Source organism: Chiloscyllium punctatum, chromosome 11 (genome assembly GCF_047496795.1).
Source record: "Chiloscyllium punctatum isolate Juve2018m chromosome 11, sChiPun1.3, whole genome shotgun sequence".
In the NCBI taxonomy this organism is placed as follows: Eukaryota; Metazoa; Chordata; class Chondrichthyes; order Orectolobiformes; family Hemiscylliidae; genus Chiloscyllium; species Chiloscyllium punctatum.
In genome coordinates this window covers 36,158,654-36,185,275 of record NC_092749.1, presented here as the reverse complement: position 1 = coordinate 36,185,275, position 26,622 = coordinate 36,158,654, and the positions used below count along the sequence as shown (strand labels likewise).

General features: G+C 40.3%; 1 protein-coding gene across 3 annotated transcripts in view; it reads right to left on the bottom strand.

The window, feature by feature from the left end:
* LOC140482897 (4F2 cell-surface antigen heavy chain-like) overlaps window positions 1-26,622 on the bottom strand; it is a 175,936-nt gene that overhangs the window by 68,515 nt on the left and 80,799 nt on the right. For all 3 annotated transcript variants that reach the window (XR_011961805.1, XM_072580624.1, XM_072580625.1), the window contains 2 exons: window positions 24,687-24,827; window positions 24,474-24,581 (listed from right to left, as the gene is read on the bottom strand). Coding sequence is in view for 2 of the 3 variants with exons in the window: in XM_072580624.1 (XP_072436725.1) it covers window positions 24,474-24,581; window positions 24,687-24,827 (249 nt within the window). In the remaining variant the exon portion in view is untranslated. The remainder of the gene's footprint in view (window positions 1-24,473; window positions 24,582-24,686; window positions 24,828-26,622) is intronic.

Below are 26,622 nucleotides of genomic sequence, written 5' to 3'. Positions count from 1 at the left end.
CAAGGATCAGTGCTGGGTCCTCTACGTTTTGTCATTTACATAAATGATTTGGATGGGAGCATAAGAGGTACAGTTAATAAGTTTGCAGATGACACCAAAATTGGAGGTATAGTGGACAGCGAAGAGGGTTACTTCAGATTACAACAGGATCTTGACCATATGGGCCAATGGGCTGAGAAGTGGCAGATGGAGTTTAATTCGGATAAATATGAGGTGCTGCATTTTGGGAAAGCAAAGCTTAGCAGGACTTATACACTTAATGGTAAGGACCTAGGGAGTGTTGCTGAACAAAGAGACCTTGGAGTGCAGGTTCATAGCGCCTTGAAAGTGGAGTCTCAGGTAGATAGGATAGTGAAGAAGGTGTTTGGTATGCTTTCCTTTATTGGTCAGAGTATAGAGTACAGGATTAGGGAGGTCATGTTGTGGCTGTACAGGACATTGGTTAGGCCACTGTTGGAATATTGCATGCAATTCTGGTCTCCTTCCTATCAGAAAGATGTTGTGAAACTTGAAAGGGTTCAGAAAAGATTTACAAGGATGTTGCCAGGGTTGGAGGATTTGAGCTACAGGGAGAGGCTGAACAGGCTGGGGCTATTTTCCCTGGAGCGTTCGGAGGCTGAGGGGTGACCTTATAGAGGTTTACAAAATTATGAGGGGCATGGATAGGGTATATAGACAAAGTCTTTTCCCTGGGGTGGGGCAGTCCAGAACTAGAGGGCATAGGTTTAGGGTGAGAGGGGAAAGATATAAAAGAGACCTAAGGGACAACTTTTTCACGCAGAGGGTGGTACATGTATGGAATGAGCTGCCAGAGGATGTGGTGGAGGCTAGTACAGTTGCAACATTTAAAAGGCATTTGAATGGGTATATGAATAGGAAGGGTTTGGAGGGATATGGGCTGGGTGCTGGCAGGTGGGATTACATTGGGTTGGGATATCTGGTCGGCATGGATAGGTTGGACCGAAAGGTCTGTTTCCATGCTTACATCTCTACGACACTATGACTCTAAGAGAGGTTGAATAGATTAGGATTATTCTCATTAGAAAGATGGAGGTTGAGGGAGGAGCTGGTTGAGGTCCACAAAATTATGAGCGATGTAGACAGGGTGAATACCAAGAAGATTTTCCCACAAGTCACAAGTTCAAAGTGAGAGGGGAAAGGTTTAGGGGAGATATTCATGGAAAGTTCTTTACACAGAGGGGTGGTGGGGGCTTGGAATGTGTTGCCAACGGAGGTGGTAGAGGCGGGAACAATAGTGTCATTTAAGATGTAACTAGATAGATACATGAATGGGCAGGGAGCAAACAAAAACAGATCTTTAGAAAATAGGAGGCAGGTTTAGATAGAGGAGCTGGATCGATGCAGGCTTGGAAGGCCAAAGGGCCTATTCCTGTGCTGTAATTTTCTTTGTTCTTTGACAATTCAATATTCAATGTTCCAGAAGAATACACAGAAAAGAAAAGGAGATGGAGTCATTTTGTTAAGAAAAGGAAGGTATCAGTGTGGTGGTGAGTCGTAACATAGTACGATAGATCATGATCTGAATTGTTTGGATGGAAATAAAGAATGGCGAGGCAATAACTCACAATTGGGAGTTGTCTATGGCTCTCATGGAGTCATAGAGATGTACAGCACAGAAACAGACTCCTCGGTCCAACTCATCCATGTCGAACAGATATCAGAAACCAATCTAGTCACATTTGCCAGCCCTTGGTCTATATCCCTCTAAACCTTTCCTATTCATATATTGATACAGATGCCTTCTAAATGTTGTAATTATACCAGCCTCCACCACATCCTCTGGCAGCTCATTCCAGACAGGCATCACCCTCTGTATAAAAAAGTTGTCCTTTAGGTCCTTCTAAATCTTCCCCTCTCTTGGAGAATTATTGAAAATAACAAATGCTGGAGATCACAGCAAGTCAGACAGCATCCATGGAGAGACAGTAAGTTCCACATTCTGTTTCAAGACTTGATGACTCTTCATCAGAAGAATTGCCTTACTATAGGACAAAGTATAAATTGGAAAATAATAGAGGACTATAAGAAAGGCACTGAAGTTGCCTTGGTGATTTTAATCTTGATACTAACTAGATTGTTGTGGACCAGACCCCTCAAAACATTTCCAGAAAGTAGCACGGAAGCTAATTTTGCTAGTTGTTTTAAGCAGGTGTAGAGTGGCTATTTGAAGAGTTATGCAGCTGGCCCAACCACTTAGTTTTAAACAAAACAGAAGTTATTTGCAATTTTACTGCATGAAACACAAACAAAAGGAAACAGAATATAGAATAACTTAACCTACCTGAAAACTCAACAGATCATCCCAACTTAATGATGCTGTTCCAAATACTGGCAACAATCCCCATAAACACCGCTTGGCACAAAAGGTAAAATCAAATGGTCTTACAGGAGAGAGAGAGATGGCAGAGAGATTCAGTATGGAACACTTTCTTCCATGTAGCTGTTTCTTGGACAGAAATCACAAAACTGACTGATTGCTTTCAGTGAACTGCCAGACTGCCAAACCAAAGCAAACCAAACTAAACCAGAGAAAAGCTGAGCTGGGAGAACTGGCCACTCGCCTTTCATTGCACAAGTAGATTTTTTAAACTTGAAAGTATTCTCAAGGAGTTAAACCCAGACTTTTCAGAATCGCTGATTTTATGATCTCTCTGAGGGAAAAAAAAAGCCAAGAATAACATAACCTTGTTAAAGGAGTAGCATCGTCACAAGATAGAACAGATGGACAAAAGTTACATCGAAGTTTATTTGTAGGATGCATCAGGGATTATTTCTTAGAGCAATATATTACAAAACCTACACAGGAACAGACTATTTTAAATCTAGTAATGTATAATGAGTCAGGATTAATAAGAGATCTCACAGTTAAGGATCTAATAGAGAGTAGCAATCCCAACAGGCAAAATTTCAAATTCAATTTGAGAGATAGCAACTCTGGTCTCAAACCAGAGTCTTCAATTAAAATAAGGGCAATTTCAGAGGTATAAAAAAAGCAGTTGTCTAAAGTGGCTGGGAAATAGACTGAGGAAAGTCGGTGGATGAGTGGTGGTAGACGAGAGGGCATATTGAGCCCCCAGGGAGTGGGGGTCCAGCATTTCAGGTTCAACCACAGCAGCAAAAGAGGAATCCTAATTTAGCAGCTTTGACTACTAATTGGGAATAAAAAAACATTCAATGATATTACAAGGAATTGGTGGGTTAATAAGTACACGATTTTAAAAGTGTATTTTTTGGAAGAAGGAATTAACTGAGAAATAACAGGAATATGTGAATATCAGGGCTAATTTTATTATATTAAAGTTGGGGGGTGGCGATAGCCTAGTGGTATTATGGCTGGACTGTTAACCCAGAGACCCAGATAATTGGGGACCTGGGCTCTAATCCCACCATGGCTGATGGTGGAATTTGGATTCAGTAATAAAAAAAATCTGGAATTAAGATGATGATCCATTATTAATTGTCAGGGAAAGAAAATCCATCTGCATCACTGATGCCCTTTAGAGAAGGAAATCTGCCAAGCTTACATGGTCTGGCCTATATGTGACTCCAGACCCACAGCAATGTGGTTGACTCTTAACTGCCCTATGGGCAATTAGGTATTGGCAATAAATGCTGGCCCAGCCAATGATACCCTCATCCTCATGTGAATGAATTAAAAAAAATAAGAGATAATGAGGACTGCAGGTGCTGGAGAAGTCTGGGTTAATAAAGTGTGGCACTAGAAAAAGCACAGCAGGGTAGGAAGCAGCTGAGGAGCAAGACAGTCAATGGGATGGGGAAGAGAGCTGAGAAATAAATAGGTGGAGGAGGAGGGAATGGGCTAGGGGAAAGATAAGTGGGATGGCAATAGGGGCAAAGGGAGGAGGTGATTGTGATAGGTTGATGGGAAGTGTGGAGGGGATAGATAAGAAGGTACATACACAGGTAGGTCAGGTCAAGAAGGCAGAGCCGAATCGGAGGGTTGGATCTAAAATAGGGTGGGGTGGGGTAGATTTAGAAACTGGTTAATTCAATGTGGAAGCCATGTGGTTGTAGGCTCCTAGGTCAGAAGATGAAGTGTTCTTCATCGACGTTTCCGGCATGAGCCCTTCTTCCTGAAGAAGGATTCTCCTGCTCCTTGGATGCTGCCTGACCTGCTGCGCCTTTCCAGCAACACATTTTCAGCTCTACCCTCCCCACCAACCTTTCACAAATACCTCCCACCTGCATCCACCTATCGCCTTCCCACCTACCTTCCACACCCCCAGCCCCACCCGTCCATTTATCTCTCAACTGATGAAGTTCCTTAGGGGAATACAGTCAGAGCTATTTTGTGGCATCTCGAGTAGCTCAGTTGTACAGGTAGAGAAAAATAAGAAGAAAAGAAAAGTAATAGCGAAATGAAGTACATTAGTTAGGAGAACAATCAGGCATTTCTGTGGGTGTCAACATGACTCCATGATAGTATGTTATCCCCCTAGTGATAGGGCCCAGAATGTCACAGAAAGACTGCAGGACATGCTCCTGAATAGCCAGAGGTCATAGTCCATGTTGGTACTATTAACATTGGCAAGGAAAAGGACGTGGCCCTGCAATCAAAATTTAGAGAGCTAAGCAGAAAGTTTGCAAGGAGGATGTCAAATGTAGTAAACTCCAGATTACTCCTAATGCATTGAATACAAGATTAGGAAGGTAAATCAGACAATGCATGGCTGGAAAGATGGTGCAGGAGGGAGAGCTTTAATCATAGGATGCTGAGAAAATGGCAACTGCACAAGTTGGATGTGTTGCACCTGAACAGAGTTGGTACTGAGTTCCTTGCAGTGCACTTTGCTAAAAAATAATAAAAAAACTACAGCTGCTGAAAATCTGAAACAAAAACAGAAATTGCTGGAGAATCTCAGCAGGTTTGGCAGCATCTGTGCAGAAAAAGCAAAGCGTATATTTCAGGTCCAGTTACTGTTCTGAATGTTTTGAAGGGACCTGAAACACTTACTCTACGTTCTTTCCACAGATGCTACCAGACCTGATCAGTTTCTCCAGCAATTTCTGTATTTGTAGGGAATTTTGCTAGTTTTCGTAGGAAGGTTTTTAAGTAATCTGATAAGGTTTAGGAACCAGCAGAGAATAGTAGAGTAGACAAAGGTTCACAAAATACTTCAAAGTGCAGCTGACATTAGTGTGGATTGTAGCAACTTTGTAGATGAAGTCACAGTACAAACAAAAAAATGAAGTTGGAATCAGGGTTTCTGTGCACATAAGTGTGCACATGCGTGGTAAATAAGATTAGGGAGTTACAGGAACAGATTGTCATGTGGAATTTTAATGTTGTGCAATTATCAGAGATGAAGCTCAAGGAAGGACAAGACTGGATGTTAAATAATCCTAGAAACAAGGTTTTCAGAAAGGATAGAAAAGGAAGGAAAGGAGGAGGGCTGGCTGTACTGTTTGTGGAAGGCAGTGCAATATTAGAGAAAGAGGATGTCTCAGAGGGTACAAGCACAGAATCAATTTGGCTAGAACTAAAGGACAAAAGGGTTTCAATTACATTGCTAGGTGTAGTCTATAGGCTACCAACTAATGGATAGGATTGAGAAGAACAGATCTATAGGGAAAATACATTGAAATGCCATAGACCATCAACTAGTGGAAAGGCGATAGAAAAATAAATACATGGGGAAAATATGACGAAATGCCAATATTATAAAATGGGAGACTTCAACTGCCCAAACATAGACTAGAATACTTGTAGTGTGTGGAGCAGAGAGGGGCAAATGTTCCTGGATTATGCACAGGAGAGTTTCCTACAGCAGTATACTTCCAGTCCAACCAGAAAAAATGTACTGTTGGACTGGTTCTTGGAAATGAGGTGGGCCAAGTGAATCAAGTGTTAATTGAGGAACATTTAGGAGAAAGTGATCATTATAGCATAAAGTTCAGGTTGATGATGGAGCATAACTTGCAACAATCCAGAGAGAGAAAAGTCAATTCATGGAAAGCAGACTTCAATAGGGCAAGATAGGAGCTGGGCTGGATTGACTGGAATATGAAGTTGGCAGGAAAAACAATCACTGAACAATGGGTTATCTTCAAAGAGGAGATGGTTTGGGTACAGTCAAGGTTTATTCCCCCAGTAAGAAACATAGACCAAACAGATCCAGAGCTGCCTGTGATAAAGTACAGATTTGAGACAGCCCAGGAATTCCTTGTGAACTCAACCTGAAAGCCTCTCTTGGTTCGCCCCAGAGATCAGACCTTTGGTAGTCTGGAATTAAAAAAATCTCTTACAGATAGTTTAGTTTAATTTTAATAATCCCCTTTTTTTACTAATAGCATCACTGTTATAACATAACACTGATACCTATAAGCCAGGCTATCTGGATTCTAATAACCCAGGAGAGTAGGACATTGCTCTTCCTTCAAGAGTCCTGGCAGGCTACTCTGTTGTATTGTCACAAACAGGTTACCTTTATACACGAGTTTACAAAGGCTATACTGTCACAAACACAAAAAGTTAACAAAAGCACTGCATGTTCTGAACTAGACAGATAATAGTGAAGGACAATAATTCGAGAGAGAAGTTAATTGAGAATGAGCTTTGTTTCAAGGTCAGAATCAAATATCGTTATTAATTTCACAAAGGAACAGCCATGAATGCTATCACGTGGTGTCCTGTTTATACAGATTCACTGATGTTAAGGCAAATGTTCTTCATTGTATTACCCTCCCTGCCTGTCTATTTTCTAGTGTGCAGCAAATGTGTTTGTTATATAATTCAAAATTACATTTTAATCGAAATGCTTAGACTATAAAGGACAAGTTTTAAGGCTATAAATATTCTCATTCCCTCCTTTTGTCATTTCATGTCACTTGAATGGCAAAGGAGATAGAAGTTAAATTAAAAAGAAAGATTGCCTATGGCATGGGTCAGGTGGAAAATAAAATTGAGAACCAAGAGGAATATCAAAGTTTCAGAGGAGAGGTCACAAAGCAAATAAGAGAAGCAAAGAACAATTACGAAAACAGTAATTGACAGCCAACATAGAGATGTCCCACAGCCTTTTATGGTCATATAAATAATAAAAGAGAGGTAAAAAGAGGAGTAAAGCCAATTTGGGACTAAAAGTTGGGAATTACATCAGGATGCAGAAGCCATGGCTAAAGGGATCAAAGGATCTGGAGAGAAATCCGGAACAGTGTATCAAGTTGCACTATTAGCCATGATCATATTGAATGGCAGAGCAAGCTTGAATGGTTGACTAGTTTACTACTGCTCATATTTTCTGTTGTTCTATGTTTCTTTAAGTTTGTAACTAACTGCCACGTCAGTGCCTGTTCTGCACGAGATTTGCAAGCCACTCTTAGATTTTCCTTGGTTCTGGACAAAAATAAACCCAGTCTGCTTTGAATTTTGCAAAATTACAAAACTCACATTAAACCACAGTAGTCAGTCTAATGGTCATCTCATTCATGTTGAAGGAGAGTCTCTGTAATATGTTGAGAAGTACACATAATTTGGCAGCCACCTGTCCTAAAAGTTCTTAAGGACATTCAGTACCACACCACCTGTACCTGCTCAGTTTTCCATAAACTACAGCAATAAATGTCTGATGCTATGACCTGAGTCAACAAAACTTGAAGTGTACAAAACAGTTGTCAACCGACTCCTGAACTATTATGAAACCCGTACCATGTCTCAATGACAGATAAAAGCACCAAAGACCTTCCATCAGCAATGCCTCCTCATTTGATGGGAGGACCATCAAACAAATGCTCATGAAGAAAATTGTACCTGAAGCATTCAGGCAAAACTACTAAAAATTAGGTTTGATGAACCGATACTGTATCAGGACATCCAAAAACGATCCATGCTTCCAATTCGTGTTTGGTCAATATTCATTTGCGAGGGAAAAACAAAAAAAAACAAGCTTTAAAGACACTGAAACTCATTTTGAAGCACAGTGGCATTGAAATTGACTGTTAGCAAAATCTTCCCAATCATTCAGAATGTTGACACCTTGTCCATCTGTATCACCATAGCTTAATGATGAGGCAGAGCAGTGTCAAAGAACGTAAGAAAAAGTAGAAAATCCTGCATATGCTCCTTGTAGAACATCCTGGCCCAATGCCAAAGCTCTGTGGATCAACAACTGGCCTGTTCTGTCACATGAAGACCCATGACCCTGAGTACGTGTTAACCTGGAATTGAGGGACAGCTACTCTGGCCACAGTTGGCAGCTTTCATCATTCTGCCATTACTAACTCTCTTGGCACATAGTTTGTTTCTTTGCTTGTCCATTAGCACTCTTTTGGCTCTGCACTTATTTTGTAATTTAGTCATCACTTTATCATGATTTTGCTCACTCTCACCTCTTTGGCTTGTTCACAACCTTTACATTTCTAGTTTGTCCTTGTTCTGATAAGTCATCATCAAACGTTAAACTGTAATGCTGTTGCAACAATATCTGCCTGAGTTGCTAAGTATTTCAAATATATTTTGTTTATACTTCTTGCATTTGCAGGTTTTTTTTAATAATAATGTTCTTGTGGCTGAAATGGTTGAATGGAGGATTGGCTGGACCATGAGTTTATAGACATGTTGGAATACAATTCCACAGATAAAATTACAATAGCTCATGCATAATTTTTAATTTGAATCTCTTACAATTTAGTGCTATTTAAATGCCAATTAACACAATAAAGAGTACTCAGCACACAGCATTGCCCTTTGATGTGAAGGGCACTGCTTGTCACTGGCCACTCAGATGTTTCCTTTCTTCCTGGTGATGGAAATTGAATAAAGATTTGTACACCTTGTGTCTCTCACTGTGTCTCACACCTGCACTCACACAACATGGGTGCTGGGGGAAAAAATAAGCACTACCGCAGTTAAGCAGTAGTGTGGGGTTTAAAAAAAAGAAAAAAAGAAACAAAAAAGAAAAAAATACAAACGAGAAAAATAAAGAGTACTCAGTGTGAAAATGAGACTTCATTTCACCAATACAATCATGAACACAATCATTTGAACAAGGTTGATTAGGGAGGGAAAGATGTTTGATTTTTGCTGCCTAATATTGATTTTCTTACCGCCAGATACAAGGCCAGTCTTAAAATATGGCCTTCAAAACTCAGTGATGTTCCAAGTGCTATTGTGTAACAATATGCCATAACCTCTGATATTCCTGTCTTGGAGAATGCTTGGACATTGACTGTGAGGTATGGTACTTGGAATGTAAGAATCAATGTTTTGGGCATGAGCCCTTCTTCAGGAAGGGCTTCTTCTCCTGCTCCTTGGATGCTGCCTGACCTGCTGTGCTTTTCCAGCAACACATTTTCAGCTCTGATCTCCAGCATCTGCAGTCCTCACTTTCTCCTAGAAAATTTTAACCTACTGCGAATTCTCTTACAAGGATGCCTTCCTTGAAGAAGCTCTCTTACTCCTGCTCCTTGGATGCTGCCTGACCTGCTGCGCTTTTCCAGCAACATATTTTCAGCTCTGATCTCCAGCATCTGCAGTCCTCACTTTCTCCTACTTGGAGTATAACTGAGTAAGTTTTTGTGTTTAGTCTGTGGACGATCTCTCCCAATTTTTGTACAAGGATTTATATCGCTAGGATGCTAAGCACCCAACCAATCAATAGATCAAATCTAACTTGCAGTCCTGGTACATCCAGTCATGAATGGTAGTGGGCATTAAAGATGGAGGAGGTTCAATGACAGCAGTGCTCAACATAGTTTTGCAAAAGAAGACTGCACATTCATTGATGAATTAGTTTGGCCACCTTCTGAGATCTCCAGTCTCTTGAATGCCAATCTTAGGCCAATTTGATGAACTTCATGTGATGAACTTCATATTGCAAAACATTTGATTCCTAATCCATATGTTTTAAAATCTAACGTCTAGTTTCTGGAATATAATGTTTAGGTTAGATGTTAAAGTGGTAGCTGTAAAAATAGAAGACATCTAAATTAAAAACTAATTAAATAACCCAAAGCAAATGCAATTCAAGTAAGTTTGAAGCTAAGTATAATTAAAAGACAACCTGTCTTTATCTTACAAGGTTACAGTTGACAATGAATAAAAACTTAAAGGGTTAGCTACTTCTGGACATTTTGGTTGAACTACAGCATTTATTGTTACCCCTAAAAGGAGCAAAAAGCTGGCAATTTGGAAAAAATACAAGGATGTAAAACACCATTAAATATATAATTATTTACTGTATTGCAGAAGCAAAGAGTTGTGTTGAAGGTAAAGGAAATCATTTGCATTTTTATTTGACTTCTCCCAACGCATGCTCTATTATCATAGGCATTGTAATAAAGGCTGGAATGTTGGTTAGAAGGGTTCTTTCATTGAATTTATCTTTTTTTTTGTTGACAGAACAAAGTTCAATTTGGGAACAGACAGCAGCATTTGTAGTTTGTGACCTAGGTCCAGGGCTATATCTTACAAGTTAGAGGATAAGAAATGTTAGACAGTTAGGCTTGCAATTCAACTGGAGAAAACACTAGCTTCATCATTCACCACATCGGATACAGATGGAGCTACCTTAATTTGTACTTTGTGATGAAAGATGTGGGCTAGGTTACAGCAAGCAAAAGAAATTTTAGTGATTCTGACAAAGCATCGTAGCAGAAAGCAACCAGAAAGCAACTTGAAACAAGGAAGGGAAAAACGTCTGTTAGGAGCTGGGAGTCTGATGTAAAATAAGCAGTTGTACAAAAGTTGTGAAAGCATAACAGACCAATAGGAACTATTGAGTGTTCCTGGTGTTTAAATCCTTAAGCAAGAAGGTAGTAAAGCATGAAAAGTCCAACATCATAAGTTCTTCAAGAGAAAACTGAAGGATTCCTTAATTAAAACCTAATAGAAGGATCCCCAGTAAATTTGATTCTCGAGGAATTATTAATTTATCAAGAACAATCGAAGAAATTCCTGGAGAGCAGTGGCATATCTCTGGGTTGATCCCAGGAAAAGTGAATAAACTTCCTTTGTAAAGGAACTCTTGGGGGAGGTAAAACTGAAAGTGAATTCATAATTCATCATTTTCATGGTAGTGTTAGGTTTTTTTTAATATTTAAATATTTATAGTTCCTAACAGGATGGTAACAATATCAATTAATGTTTGTGAACACTGGATACAGCAAAAGAAAACTTAGTCATCCTAAAATTTTAGTGTTGCTTTGCCAACATCCCAACTGTAGTATGAGGGCTTCTGCTGCAAAGATACACATGTTTCCAGAAAATTTGGTCTGGTCTTGTCTATAAAAGTACCACAACAATGTAGAATATTGTCCGAGTATGTTCAGTCTAGAAAAAGCAGGGCAAGTTCAATCTGAATAATTATTGTCGCATCAAGGATTTCTCAATAATTATCAGAAAGGTACCATCAACAGTATAATTAAGCAGTACTTATTTACCAAAAATCTGATCACTCATGACCACCAATATTCTTAGCTCCAGACTTCATTATAGACTCAGCTTAAACATAAACCTGATCTTCAGAGGGGAGGTGAGAGTGATTGTCCTTGATATCAAGGCAGCATTTAACTAAGTGTGATATCAAGAACCCCAGTAAAATTGAAGTCAATAAGAACAATGACTGAGAAGTCTTCACTGTCTGTACTCATTCCTAATGCAAAGAAAGATGGTTGTGGTTGCTGGAGAAAAATCATATTTGTTCCAGGACATTGCTGCAGGAATTCCTCAGGGCAGTGTTCTACATCCAAACATTTTTTAACGTTTGTTAAATAGTGGGTCCTCCCCTTGAAACCTTTCTTTCTTGTTAGAATGCATCTAATTTGCATATGCAAAATATTTCCTTAAATGACTGTCACTCACATATCCCTTAATTTAATTTGCTAATTCACTTTAACTAGTTCTACCTTCATGCGCTTGAAATTGCTGTAATCTCCCTTGCCCTCATTCTTACGATCACTGTGACCTACAGGAACCATAAATATGAAGTCATTAATTAAATCTCTCTCATTACGCAATGCCAAATCTAGTATATCCCGTTCTTTGGTTGTCTACAGAATGGGCTGTTCTAAGAAATAACCCCAAAACATTCTGTGTTGCTAGATTACTTTTGCCCATCTGGTTTTTCCAGCCAATATTTCAATTTAAATCTACATATAACTTTCTGGCAATCTCCCATTATTTCTTCCTTCATACTCTATCCTATTGTAAGGTTACTATTAATGTGTCTCTACATCCCTCCCACAAAGAATTACTTGCACTTACCATTTATTATCTCAACCCAAATTGCTTCTAATTCCTGGTTTCCCAAACTCAGATAATCACAATCTGTATTCATACAGCTATCCCAATCCTGTCCCCAGCATCCTATCCTTTCTAAATTCCTGTACAATATAATATTCAGGTTCCAACTTATGCCACCCTGCAGCTAAATCTATGTAATGGCCACACTATTTGTGCCAGGAATTGTTTCGTAAAGAATAGTACAGCACAGGAACAGGCCTTTTGGTCGATAAAGTACACACTGACTTATATCACCTGTCTAAAATGAAAACCTTTTGCCTCTAGAGAGCTCTTAACCCTCTCTATTCACTACCTATTCATGTATATATCAAGATACCTCTTAAAAGTTGCTAATTTATCAGCTTGTACTATCTCATTTGGCACTGTATCCCAGGCATTTACCATCCTCTGGTGAAAAACTTGCCTCTCACATCTGCTTTAAACTTTCCCCTTTTTACTTAAATCTATTTCCCCTAGTAGCTGACATTTCAATCCTGGGAAAAGACTCCACCTACCCATTTTATCCATGCCCTCACAATTTTGTAAACTTCTATTCGGTGTCCCCTCAGTCTCTGACATTCATAAGAAAACAAATCAAATTTATCCAATCTCTCCTTATAGCTAATACCCTCCAAACCAAGTAACATCCAGGCAAACCAGGTCTATGTCTGCTCAAAGCCTCTAGATCCTTCTGGTAGTTGGGCGACACTGGTGTATTCAGATGCAGAGGGGGAAATCTTAAAGACGTCTGAACAATATGGGGTATGGTAAGATTTGTGCGCTTTTCCAGCAACACATTTTCAGCTATGGTAAGATTTGTGACAGGATCACTAAAATGTCCAGCAAGGCTTACCTCGACCTTGGGAGCAACTCACTGCAGTTGTTAAGTGACAAGGTGAGCTTCTTGTTAGGCAGCGGTGAGCTGGCAATTAAGGAGAGGGGGGTCATTGCTGGTCAAACATCTTATTCATGGCACAAATTGCTTAATTAATATCTAGCTTCCTATCTTATCAAGCCTACTGAACAAATTAGATCTCAAAAACTCTCTATATGGAATCCAGAGCAGGTACTTAGTGGTTTCAGCTTACCACTTAATGTGAAGAGCCTTCACGTACGTAGCTCAGTATTGAAGAACTTCTCAGAGCACAATCCATGGGCACCAACTGCACACACCTGTCACCCATGGACATTTGCATCTGACATTTATTAATCCCACATAATCTTCAGGCATGTCCTGTTTTCGCTCATCATCACTTGAAATAATTGCACAGGAGACTGTGTCCCATCACCAAGTCACCCTTTATTTACTAATTCACAGTACACTGGCTGTGACCATTCAGCTTGGAGTCAGTCCTCAACTGAGGAGATTCTATTCTCCTGGTAATATTCTTTTTTTCATTTTTAACCTATTACTTGTTTTTTTCTATGCTTTGTATGCTTTACGTTTGATTGGATACTCTGCTGACCAGCTAATATTAAGGATGCAAAGAAAAAGAAATAAAATTCATTTTATCATGACTTGGAAATAACTGTACTTAAATTAAATAGAGTAAATAAATAGGGCTGAGGGCTGAGTTTGCTGCAGTTGACTGAGAAAGGGGTTTAAGCTGAAAAGACAGTCGAAGAATAAAGATAGGTGTCTAAGAAAATAATTTACGACTCACAGCAAAGATAGGTGGATTCTGGGTAATCCAAGATGGAGGATGGGAAAAATTTCTGGCTGTAACAGCTGCTCCTTTTTTGAGGTAATTTAGGTGCTGGAGGTGATTTCCTTGAATTCGAGGAGCAGCAATTACTGTTTTATATGCTGTTGCATTGTTTTGGAACTTTGGAAAAAAAAAGTTAAAACAACAGCAGTTTTAAAAGGGAGAACAGACAAAGGAAACACATGGTGAGGTCAATGCAGGAGAAAGAGAGAGAACCTGCACAGTTACAGCCTTTTCTGTTTAAATTCATGTATCGCTGGACATCGGAATGCATCTGGGAAAATTAACAAACAGTGAAATTCACAACTGATCTTGGAGGAACTGTTGGGTGAAGTTCACAGCACAAAATCAGAGAAGTTAAGGGTTGTTTTTAAGTGTGGCCTACAGAGAATCTGCAGTGGTGAGTAGAGTGGGTTATTTCTTGATTATATGTTTTTGGAGATATGTCTCTTGATTAAACTTAAAATATAAGCCATAACTATTAATTTAACCTGGGGCAGTGTTCGTAGAGGAATAAGACAGTGTTATTTTTCTGGGTCTGTAGATTGTGAAGGAGCAAAAATGGCATTTAATAGAGTGATATGTACTTCTTGTAAGATGTGGGAGTTGTAAACATATGGCTTACTTGTAAATATATGGCTGGCTGTGAGTGTAAATATACTCGGCATTCGGAAGCCTTTGGTGATGCTGTGTTATGAGCGCAGGAGGAGGTCACGTGATGCTCTGTTTCGCGCGCAGGAGGAGTGCAAGGAGGTCACGTGGTGCTCTGTTTCACGCGTGAGGAGGTCACGTGATGCTCTGTTTCGTGGGCAGAAGGAGGTCACGTGGTGCTCCGTTTCGCAGGCAAAAGAAGGTCACATGGGGTCGGACATCCGGGAACGCGAGGAGGCGGAGAATGGAGTCAGATCAACAGCCAATCAGAAGACAATCCCACCTCAGTGATTGCATGATGTTTTTTACAGTATAAAAGACTGGGTCAGGGACAGTAGGAGGTCTTACTTTGTGAACTGACACACTTTGTAGTTTGTCAGGGACAGAAAGGTCTAGACCCAGAGCTCTGTATACTTTGTCCACTTACTGCTAATTTAAATAAGAGTGTGAGACCGAATATCTTCTCCTATTGCTTCATTTAAAGAACACGTAGGACTGGGCTCACACATAGAAGAAAGTAAGCTGGTAGATTGAGCCAAAATCCTACAGAGTTGAAAGAGAGTTTAAGGGTTACTGTGGATTATATCTGCCATAAATGCTGTTGGCTGCACATCTTATCAGATCGAATGGATCAGTTGGAGAGACAGTTAGAAGCAATGAGGAATTTGCAACAGCAACTGTATGTAATGGATGGCAGTTATAGGAAGGGGGGAAAGTCTCAGATACAGTCACATAGATGGGTTAACTCCAGGAAGGTTAAGAGAGGTAGGCAGCTAGTGCAGGAGTCTTTTGTGGATATACCCATTTAAAACAAGTATGCTGTTTTGGAAAATGTAGGGGGTGATGGATTCTCAGGGGAACGTAGTACGAACAGCCAAGTTTCTGGTATTGAGATTGGCTCTAATGCAACGAGGGGTATGTCAGCTTCCAAGAGATCAATTGTGTTAGGGGATTCTCTAGTCCAAGGTACAGACAGACATTTCTGTGGCCAACAGTGAAAAATCAGATTGGTGTGTTGCTTTCCTGGTGCCAGGATCAAGGATGTCTCAGAGATGGTGCAGAATGTTCTCACAGAAGAGAGGGGCCAGCAAGAGGTCATTGTCCACATTGGAAACAATGACATAGGAAGGGAAAAGGTTGAGATTCTGAAGGGCGATTACAGAGAGTTAGGCAGAAATTTAAAAAGGAGGTCCCCAAGAGTAGTAATATCTGGATTACTCCCAGTGCTATGAGCTAGTGAGGGCAGGAGTAGGAAGATACAGCAGATGAATGGATGGCTGAGGAGCTTTTGGATCATTCCAAATGATTTTGAATGATTTTTGGATCATTCGAATCTCTTTTGGGGTAGAAGTGACCTGTACAAGAAGGACGGATTACACCTAAATTGGAAGGGGACTAATATACTGGCAGGGAGATTTGCTAGAGCTGCTCGGGAAGATTTAAACTAGTAAGGTGGGGTGGTGGGACCCAGGGAGATAGTGAGGAAAGAGATAAATCTGAGACTGGTACAGTTGAGAACAGAAGCGAGTCAAAGAGGGCAGGCAGGGGCAAGGTAGGACTAATAAATTAAACTGCATTTATTTCAATGCAAGGGGCCTAACAGGGAAGGCAGATGAACTCAGGTCATGGTTAGGAACATGGGACTGGGATATCATAGCAATTACAGAAACATGGCTCAGGGATGGGCAGGACTGGCAGCTTAGTGTTCCAGGATACAAATGCTGCAGGAAGGATAGAAAGGGAGGCAAGAGAGGAGGGGGGTGGCATTTTTGATCAGGGAAAACATTACAACTGTGCTGAGAGAGGATATTCCTGGAAATACATCCAGGGAAATTATTTGGATGGAACTGAGAAATAAGAAAGGGATGATAATCTTATTGGGATTGTATTATAAACTCCCTAATAGTCAGAGGGAAATTGAGAAACAAACCTGTAAGGAGGTCTCAGCTGTCTGTAAGAATAATAGGGTGGTTATGGTAGGGGGTTTTAACTTTCCAAACATCGAGTGGGACTGCCATAGTGTTAAGGGTTTAGATGGAGAAGAATTTGTTAAATGTGTACAAAACAATGTTCTGATTCAGTATTTGGATGTACCTGCTAGAGAAGGTGCAAAACTTGATGTACTCTTGGGAAATAAAGCAGGGCAGGTGACTGTGGTGTCAGTGGGGGAGCACTTTGGGGCCAGCGACCATAATTCCATTAGATTTAAAATAATGATGGAAAAGGATAGACCAGACTAAAACTTGAAGTTTTACACTGGAGAAAGGCCAATTTTGACGATATTAGGCAAGAACTTTCGAAAGCTGATTGGGGGCAGATGTTCACAGGTAAAGGGTTGGCTGGAAAATGGGAAGCCTTCAGAAATGAGATAATGAGAATCCAGAGAAAGTAGATTCCCGTTAGGGTGAAAGGAAAGGCTGGTAGATGTGATCTATATGGACTTCAGTAAGGCGTTCGACAAGCTTCCCCATGGGAGGTTAGATCTCATGGAATACAGGGAGAACTAGCCATTTGGATACAGAACTGGCTCAAAGGTAGAAGACAGAGGGTGGTGGTGGAAGGTTGTTTTTCAGACTGGAGGCCTGTGACCAGTGGAGTGCCAGAAGGATCAGTGCTGGGTCCTCTACTTTTCGTCATTTACTAAATGATTTGGATGCAAGCATAAGAAGTACAGTTAGTAAGTTTGCAAATGACACCAAAATTGCAGGTGTAGTGGACGGCAAAGAGGGTTCCCTCAGATTACAACAGGATCTTGACAAGATGGGCCAACGGGCTGAGAAGTGGCAGATGGAGTTTAATTCAGATAAATGCGAGGTGCTGCATTTTGGGAAAGCAAATCTTAGCAGGACTTATACACTTAATGGTAAAGTCCTGGGAGTATTGCTGAACAGAGACCTTGCAGTGCAGGTTCATAGCGCCTTGAAAGTGGAGTCTCAGGTAGATAGGATAGTGAAGTTTGGTACGCTTTCCTTTATTTGTCAGAGTATTGAGCACAGGAGTTGGGAAGTCATGTTGTGGCTGCATAGGACATTGGTTAGACCACTGTTGGAATTTGTATGCAACTCTGGTCTCCTTCCTATCAGAAAGATGTTGTGAAACTTGAAAGGGTTCAGAAAAGTTTTACAAGGACGTTGCCAGGACTGGAGAATTTGAGGCTGAACAAGCTGGGGCTGTTTTCCCTGGAACGTCGGAAGCTGAGGGGTGACCTTATAGAGGTTTACAAAATTATGAGGGGCATGGATAGGGTAAATAGACAAAGTCTTTTCCCTGGGGTTGGGGAGTCCAGAACGAGTGGGCATAGGTTTAGGGTGAGAGGGGAAAAATATAAAAGAGACCTAAGGGGCAACTTTTTCACTCAGAGGGTGGTACCTGTATGGAATGAGCTGTCAGAGGAAGTGGTGGACACTGGTACAATTGCAACATTTAGGAGGCATTTGGATGGGAACATAAATAGGAAGAGTTTGGAGGGCTATGGGCCGGATGCTGGCAGCTGGGACTAGATTGAGTTGGGATATCTGGTCGGCATTGACGGATTGGACTGAAGGGTCTGTTTCCATGCTGTACATCTTTCTTTGACTCTATAACTCAGTGAGGAAGAGAGATTTTAAGATGGAGATAAACCAATCATGGTTAAACAAGAAATGCAATGATAGCGAAATAACTCCACAGAGGTTAGTATTCCAACATCAAGTCACCCTTTATTTACTTGTGCACAGTATACTGGCTGTGACTATCCAGCTTGGAATCATTCAACTCTCCTGGTATTTTTTTTCTTTTTTTCTTCTTTTTTTCCTTTTTTTTAACCCCCCACACTACTGCGTAACTGCAGTAGTGCTTATTAACTCTCCTGGTAATATTGGTCAGCCAAGATTTTACTGATTGGCCCAGATTAACAACCCCAATCAAGAACCTAGTAGTTAATGAGGTCAACCTGGTTCTAATCACTGCAGGCTTCTACCTCATTTTCATACCTGCTTCCTAGAGCCCTTGCTCTTTTGACTATCAAAATTCTATCTAACCCTGCCTTGAGTGATTTCAATAACATAAACATAAGATCCTAACAACGAAGAGTAGGAGAAGGCAATTCATCTTTGTGCATGGTTTCCCATTTAATAAGATATGGCTGATTCCAACTCGGGTTCAAGTCCACTTTCCTGCAGGCTCCCTATAGCTCTTCAGTCCACTACTAACTTAAAATCTGTCTACCTACTCCTTAAACTTACTCAATATCCATGCATGCACCACACTCTCAGGTAGTGAATTCCACAAAATCACAACTCTTTGAGAGAAATAATTTCTATTTTAAATCTGCTATCCCTTATCCTAAAACTATGAACTCTCATTCTAGATTGCCCCACAAAAGGAAACATCTTCTCTATGGGGTAAAAACAATGACTGCAGATGCTGAAAACCAAATACTGGATTAGTGGTGCTGGAAGAACACAGCAGTTCAGGCAGCATCCAACGAGCAGCGAAATCGACGTTTCGGGCAAAAGCCCTTCATCAGGAGGGCTTTTGCCCGAAACGTCGATTTCGCTGCTCGTTGGATGCTGCCTGAACTGCTGTGCTCTTCCAGCACCACTAATTCAGTAACATCTTCTCTATGTCTATTTTGTCAATCCCCTTTAGCATCTATATGCCTCAAGTAGATCTCCTCTCTCTAAACTGTAGAGAACACAGGCTTAAACTACTCCAAATCATTACCCTTCAGAGAGAAAAATAATCTCTTCATCTCCATCCCTTTTAAGGAAGATCTCTTATTCTGAAATTGTGTCTCCTAGTGACAACTTTGTGTACGAGAGGAAGCATCCTTTCAGTATCACGTGATCAAGTTCCCTCACGCTCAGAGTATTCCAAATGCAGTCTCACCAATGATGCATATAGTTGCAATAAAACTTCCCTAGTTTTATACTGAATTCCCTTTGAAGTAAACATTAACATTTCATTCACCTTCTTCGTATCATGCTGTACCTGAATACTAATTTTTTGTAATTCATTTACCAGCACACCCAGATCACTCTTTTGCAGTCTCTCTCTATTTAAATAATATGCTGTTTTTCTATTCTTCGCTAAGGTGGACAAGTTCACATTTTCCTGTATACACCCACCTGCCACATTTTTGCCCATTCATTCTATTCATAACATCCAGCAAATTCCCTAGCTTGTCTTGACAACTTACTTTTTGTTAAACCTATCTTGCTACCATTGGCAAATTTAGCTACTTCATACACTCAGCTTCTGAATCCATGTTATTCATATAGAGTGAAAATAGCTGATGCTCCAACAGGAACCCTGTGGCACTCTCCTGGTTACAGCTTACCAACCTGAAGAAGACCCATTAATCCCTACTCGATGTCTCTTGTTTGCTAGCCAAACATTCATCCATACTCATATGTTATCAACTACACCATGTGCTCTTATCTTGTGTAACAATCTTTGATGTGATACCTTATCAAGTGCCTTTTGGAAATGTATGTGCATTGCATTGACAGGTTCCCTTTATGTGTTACCTGCTCAAAAACACTGATAAATTAGTTAAACCTGATTTCCGTAGACATGTTGACTCAGCTTTAAGGTCTAAAAGTTTTCCCAGCATCTTTATTTGGGTAATAGCAATTGTTTTACATTCCTCTTCCATTTTCATCTCAGTCTTCCATCAGCCAGTGGGCATTCATCTCACCAGCCATGGAAGAGTTCCTTTGTATTTGTCAGCAGGATGGAAGGAAAAAAATAGGGTGGCTTAATGGTTGACTGCTGACTATATTCATGTCCTCCTCTAGGCTAGTCAGGCAAGGTAGGAGCAAAAACAGGAGGAGACCTCCTCATTAAACTTAGCAAGTTTAGACAGAGGTCCTGGAGAAGTTGTTGAAGTTAAAATAGTCCATGGGTGCAACATTTCCCTTTTGCAGGCAGCAACTGGATAATTGTGTGGTTGCAGATGCTGAGGAAAGAGACGCTAACTAAAATGACATGGTATCACATCATCTGTGTCTTTGCAAATGGAGAGACTGGAGCTCAGTTGGAAACAGGCTAGTAGGCACTATTTCAGTGTTATCACTTACTTGCGAGCAAGAATCTACCTTTGAGGTATATTGGTGTGGAGAATGAATGTGGCATCTAGCCATGCCTGAGTATTTAGACATTGTGGCTGCTCCACCGTACTAGTCAGACATCTGCAGGATATGTTGGTAGCAAACTAATGGCACGTTGATGGAACAGGAATTTTCCCGTTAATGAAGCATTCTGGATAACTAGTGGGAGCCTTGATGAGTTAGAATTAGGCAGTTTGTGAAGTTTTACATCAAGGGAATCCAACAATGGTGACAGATCCACTGTTTTTTTTGACCTGACTGTATTGTATTGGCTGGTCCTCATAAAGAGGGCAACAGTCACCATCCAGATGCAGTGAGATGCAGTTGATTAAGAGATGCTACATACCTCCAATGGAAGCTTGGAGTGAGCCAAACACATAAAGATTTAGTGCCACTATGACTTTGAAGGCCACTGACATCAAATAGTCGACCAGAGCACACCTCTAACCAGTACTGTAAAAAGGTAATTCACATCTCAGTAGTAAATTTTGGCAAACATGCCTGCCTAACAATCTGCAATTAAAACATTCTTTTTTTGGATACCTTTGTCATAGGATACATTCTTTTAACGTTGGCGCTCCATTGCAGTGACTTTTGTGGTCTTCTACCATTTACCCTGCAGATAGCCATAGGTTGCTGTTATCCTGATAAGTGTGCCCATGTCTTTCTCTGCCTCTGGTTCACAATCTTACTGCTCCTAAAAGTATGAATTAGTCAGTTCATGCTCTCCCTCCTCCTCTATCTCCATTAAATAACCTGAAGACTTTCTGTGTCTTGTTTCTTGCTTTAAGTCTAGACTTTAGACCATTGCTGCACAATGTTGGACAGATCCCGTAACAACATGACCATTCTGGTGACCCTAGTTGCTGCATTTTTAAGAGCAATACCAGATATGCCGAAGCACCAGAAGTGCAGATCCAGTTTGATGATTACTTGCTCAAATGTAAATCTAGTTGTCACATGTCGTCCATTTTATTGTTCCTGAACCTTATTGGTTGGGTTTTTAACTTGCGCTGGCAAGTTTTAATTGAGTATCTGGTCACTGTGCATCAGCAATAAAGGCTGCTTTCAAGATGTAAAGTTCAAGAAAGAATGCTATAAGACAAAAGGTAAAGGCAGTAAAGGCACTGAGTCTGGCACACTTACAGAAACATCATTTTGAGGGGCAGAATTTGACGTTCTCAGGCAGAATAAACTACAATGAAAGGCTTTCCAGATATCTATATTCCAAGTTGCTCCTGTTGCAACTTTGAGTGACAAGGGAGTCATTAGGTAGCAATTCTGCCCTTTGCCAATTGAGGTCTTTAAGTGGACAGTAAAATGAAGCTGGCAGATAATATTATTTAGGCCAAAACGGGAGAGCGGGGTGGGGGTCCACCTTTACAGACACCTGTATCTACAAAAGGCCCCTTTTGCCCAAAATTGTAAATACATCTGGCTCTGTCCATCAAGGCACCTTAGCCCACTTTCTGGATCCTGGCAGACTGATCTAGGCAAAACCATTCCACCATTTACTTTGCCCCTGGCTCCACTGACAACATTGCTGGGGACTAGGTATATTCTTAGCAGTGGCCACCTTTCCCAAACTGGGACTAAAGAGCTGCCAAACATCCAATTGGCTGTTAGCTCTTGGCAGCATAATTACTCTCCCTCTGGTGTGAAAAGCCTCACTTGAAGGTAATTAGCATTATTCAACAGACATTAAATAATTGCAGAATCAAGCACCCATCCACAAGACCCACAGGCTAAATGTAAAATCTAGACTATGGTTCCATAACAACTGCATTTTTAATAAATATTCCTGGGTGATATGGGGTTACCTTAATTGCCCCATGCATGCAGTCACTGATTCTCCAGATCTAGTGGAAGTAGGCAAAGTCTGCTCAGCCAAGCACTTGTATTGTCATGATAGTGGTAATACGCAAGCTAATAATTTTCAACTTCCAACTTTTGATGTCAATACGTAGGTTCTTTGTGCACTGACATGGTTTAAAAAATGAATAACACTGCCTTTCAAAAGGATGCAGCAAGCAACTAACCATTGGTTTCATGAAGCAGGCAAAAACTATGCAAGATAAACAAAAAAGGCTAAGTTGAAATTAACATTTTATCTGAAGGCATTGAAATTCTTAGAATCTGGTGTTTAGAAATACTTGCAATAACTTCCCCTCTCCCTGTGAACGTGGAACATTTCAGCGCAGTACAGGCCCTTCGGCCCTCAATTTTGCGCCGAGCTGTGGAATCAATCCGAAGCCTATGTAGCCTACATTAGTCTATTCTTGTCCATATTTCAATCCAATAACCATTTAAATGCCCTTAAAGTTGGCAAGTCTACTACTGTTGCAGGCAGTGCGTTCCACGCCCTTGAGTAAAGAAACTACCTCTGACATCTGTCCTTTATTTATCACCCCTCAATTTAAAGCTATGTGCTCTTGTGCTAGCCACTGCCATCCGAGGAAAAAGGCTCTCACTGACCAACCTATCTAAACCTCTGATTACCTTATATGTCTCAATTAACCATTGGTTTCATGAAGCAGACATAAACTATGCGAGATAAACAAAAAAAGGCTGAGTTGAAATTAACATTTTATCTGAAGGCATCGAAATTCTCAGAATCCAGTGTTCAGAAATCTGGTGTTCTGTACTGCTGAAGTATCTTACTGTGAGCCAAAGGTCTCAGCTCACCCTCTCTCTCTCCGATGGAGTGGAGTCCCATATTTATGAGCATGCAGCAAGCTGTTGCTTTCTACTTTGCCTGAGTTCTTCTTGCTTGCTGCTCCTTCTGTTGCAGATTCTATTAAACTGGTCAATTTATGGAGATTTGACAGATAAGTCTCCAAAGTTGTGAAAGTTTTCTCCAAAGTTGTGGAAATAACCTCTTAGAACAAGCACTGTGAACAAAGGCTTTCACACAATGAGTGAAGAAAGCAGCTGTAAAGTTTTAATATTTATTATCATATTTCCAGTTCCCTCAATTTCTCTGGAGTTCTCTCCTTAGTTTCATTGACACGTTGCAAAAAGCTCACATAGGTAATTTGCAAAGAAACACATTAACATCACTATAGTTGAATATTAATTGAAATTGATATCCTGTCTCTTTTGAAGAAGTTACTTCAACCAGAGCAGTATATCACAGTTAAATATGCAAATCTGTGGGTTGGAATCACCTTCCTAACACCACAATTTCTGTGCTTTTACACCTTCCAACTGCCTCCAAACTCATACTTCAGCAAAATAAGATTCACCCCAACAATTCTATTTCTGTTTCCACAGATGCTGCCTGACCTGCTGAGTAATTGCAGTGCTTTTTTGATTTCATTTCAGAGTTCCAGTATCAAAATATTTTTCTTTGGGCTTGCCTATTCTTTTTTTTTACCTAAATAGATCCCTTCCTAACAGCACAGCCACTCTCAAAACTAGTACAACTCTACCATCTTACCCATAGACTAGTAGTTCAAGAAGGCAGCTCATAGGCACATTCTCAAAGGGAATTAGGGATCGAAAACAAATGCTGACCTGATCATTGACACCAATATTTTGTGAACGTTTTAAAAATCCAATTTTCAGTTTTTAGGCATATTAAACAGTTCTGGTTGCAAATTTTGTACATGTCAATAGGACCTAACTCAGATGCTACAGGCCTTTTCTTTTTGGAACTTTTGTCATAAGTTTCAAGAATAGATGCCTTTTCTATTCTAGTCAACTAATTCCATAACCATATTATATTAATTACAACATAGTATGCTAAATATTCATACATACCGTAACAGTGGGTGTGTTACTGTTCAAATCTGGAGTTATCCAAGGCAAACTTTTAGTGAATCCAGAATATTTAGAATTGTCCCATCGCATTAGTGGATATGCTGATGCCTATAATGAAAAGTAGAACATTAAAACCATGCCTAACTCCTATAAACTGATTATTTTTTCATAAAAATTATGATTAACTGATTGTATCAGTTGATTTCTGATTACCTGGTAATCTCTGAGACCAATCTCCTCACCATAAAAAATTATTGGAGTCCCAGGAATTGAAAAGAGAAGCATTATAAATAATCTGTATTTATTTCCAACATCTTCTTTGGTCATCACAGATGAAATATGTCCTTTAGTAAACTATAAAGAGAGCATCACATATATAAATAGCTTTAACATTTGCACTTAAATTACATGTCAATATTATTACATATATATTAAGCATTGAAAAATCTAATCAAGGGAAGAAAGAGAGACACACCATATTTAATTAATTTGTTTTGGCAACTAAATAAATCAGATAGTTTTTAATTACATGGGTGCAAGAATATTTTTTGCAGATACAACAATTTTCTTAGGACGGAAATTTTCTCTCCTTGGTGAATAATAGCAAGAAAGTTCAGAAATTATTATGAGAATACAAAAAAAAACCATAATCAGTAGAGAAATTTTTTTTTCTGACTTTTCCTGAAAACTTTGATTTCAGAATCTCACCATTGACTAACAACTACTTTACTTCCATGTATTTGTATCTCATTAATACCCAACTCAACTAATTTCTCTTTTCCCTCCCTGAGAAATTATATCATACAAATTCCTGACATGTAAGGCATAGCAGATACCAAGCAACTGGCGTTTGTCAATTGCCTATCCCAGCCATTATCCAATCATGACCTCAGCCTCAACATCCCTGCATGCTCCACAGGCACCATTCTCCTCAATCCATCATCCATGCAAGTGGCATCAGCAAACAAGTAGCTTTATTAAACTGTCATTCCCGATCTCAGACTAACTCCTACACTCCTTCAGCACTTTGGAGATCAGGAACACCGATGACTGGCATAGTACTGCCAGGTCACTTGGCACACAGGGACACAGGATGTATCTTATGACATTTGGCTTGATTTCTTAGTGCTCACTTATTTGCACTTACATAAAGGCTGCCAGCATTTGCCAAATCCCCCTTGTTTTTTGAGCTTAAACAGTATTCAGTGCTCAGTTACAGCTGTCAGTCTCTGTGCCTTGCAATCCTTTTTAGCACAGAGGAAAAGGCAGGTGGTTTTTCACAGTGGAGAAAACTGAACAATCAAGGGTTACACTGTGTAACCAGACTACATCAATATCAAACCTGCAGCTTATCCAATAAAAATACTCCATGTGCTTTAAGCAATTAGCCATGTGTGAAAGTGAAAGCTGAACAGTCTAATGGGGTAGGGAACTACAATCAGTCAAGAGATGTGTCCTATTCCAGTGCAGAGGGCTGGTCATGGTCAGTCAGATGCTTGGAGATCGAGTATTGTCAGTGCTGCAGGTCAGGTGCAACCAGTCCAGGATTTACAGTATATCAATCATGATAGTTTGGGGTCATCATTCTGGAGAAGGCTCAGTTGAGTCTGTCCTGCCTAGTTTGGGGCAGGGGCAGGGGCAGGGGCAGGGGCAGGATGTCAGTGAGACAGTGTAAATCTTGGTGAGCGATACTGGTCAGTGAGTTTATCATGTAACAGCCCAAATAGTCCTTGGAAACAGTCTGGAGTGGCATGGTGTGCCAGGGACCAGAGTTCAATTCCCACCTCGGGCGATTTTCTATGTGGAGTTTGCACATTCTCCCAGTGTCTGCGTGGGTTTCCTCTGGGTGCTCTGGTTTCCTCCCACAATCCAAAGATGTGCAGGCCAGGTGAATTGGCCATGCTAAATTGCCCATAGTGTTAGGTGCATTAGTCAGGAGTAAATATAGGGAAGGGGAGTGGGACTGGGTGGGTTACACTTCGGAGGGTTGGTGTGGACTTGTTGGGCCAAAATGGCCTGTTTCCTCACTGTAGGTAATCTAATTTAACAAAAAAGCAGGAAAGTCAAGTTTTGGGACAGAGTTCGTTGGACTGAGTCACTGAAGAAATGGCTTTAGTTCAAGGTAGCAATATTAGAGAGAGTAGTGGAA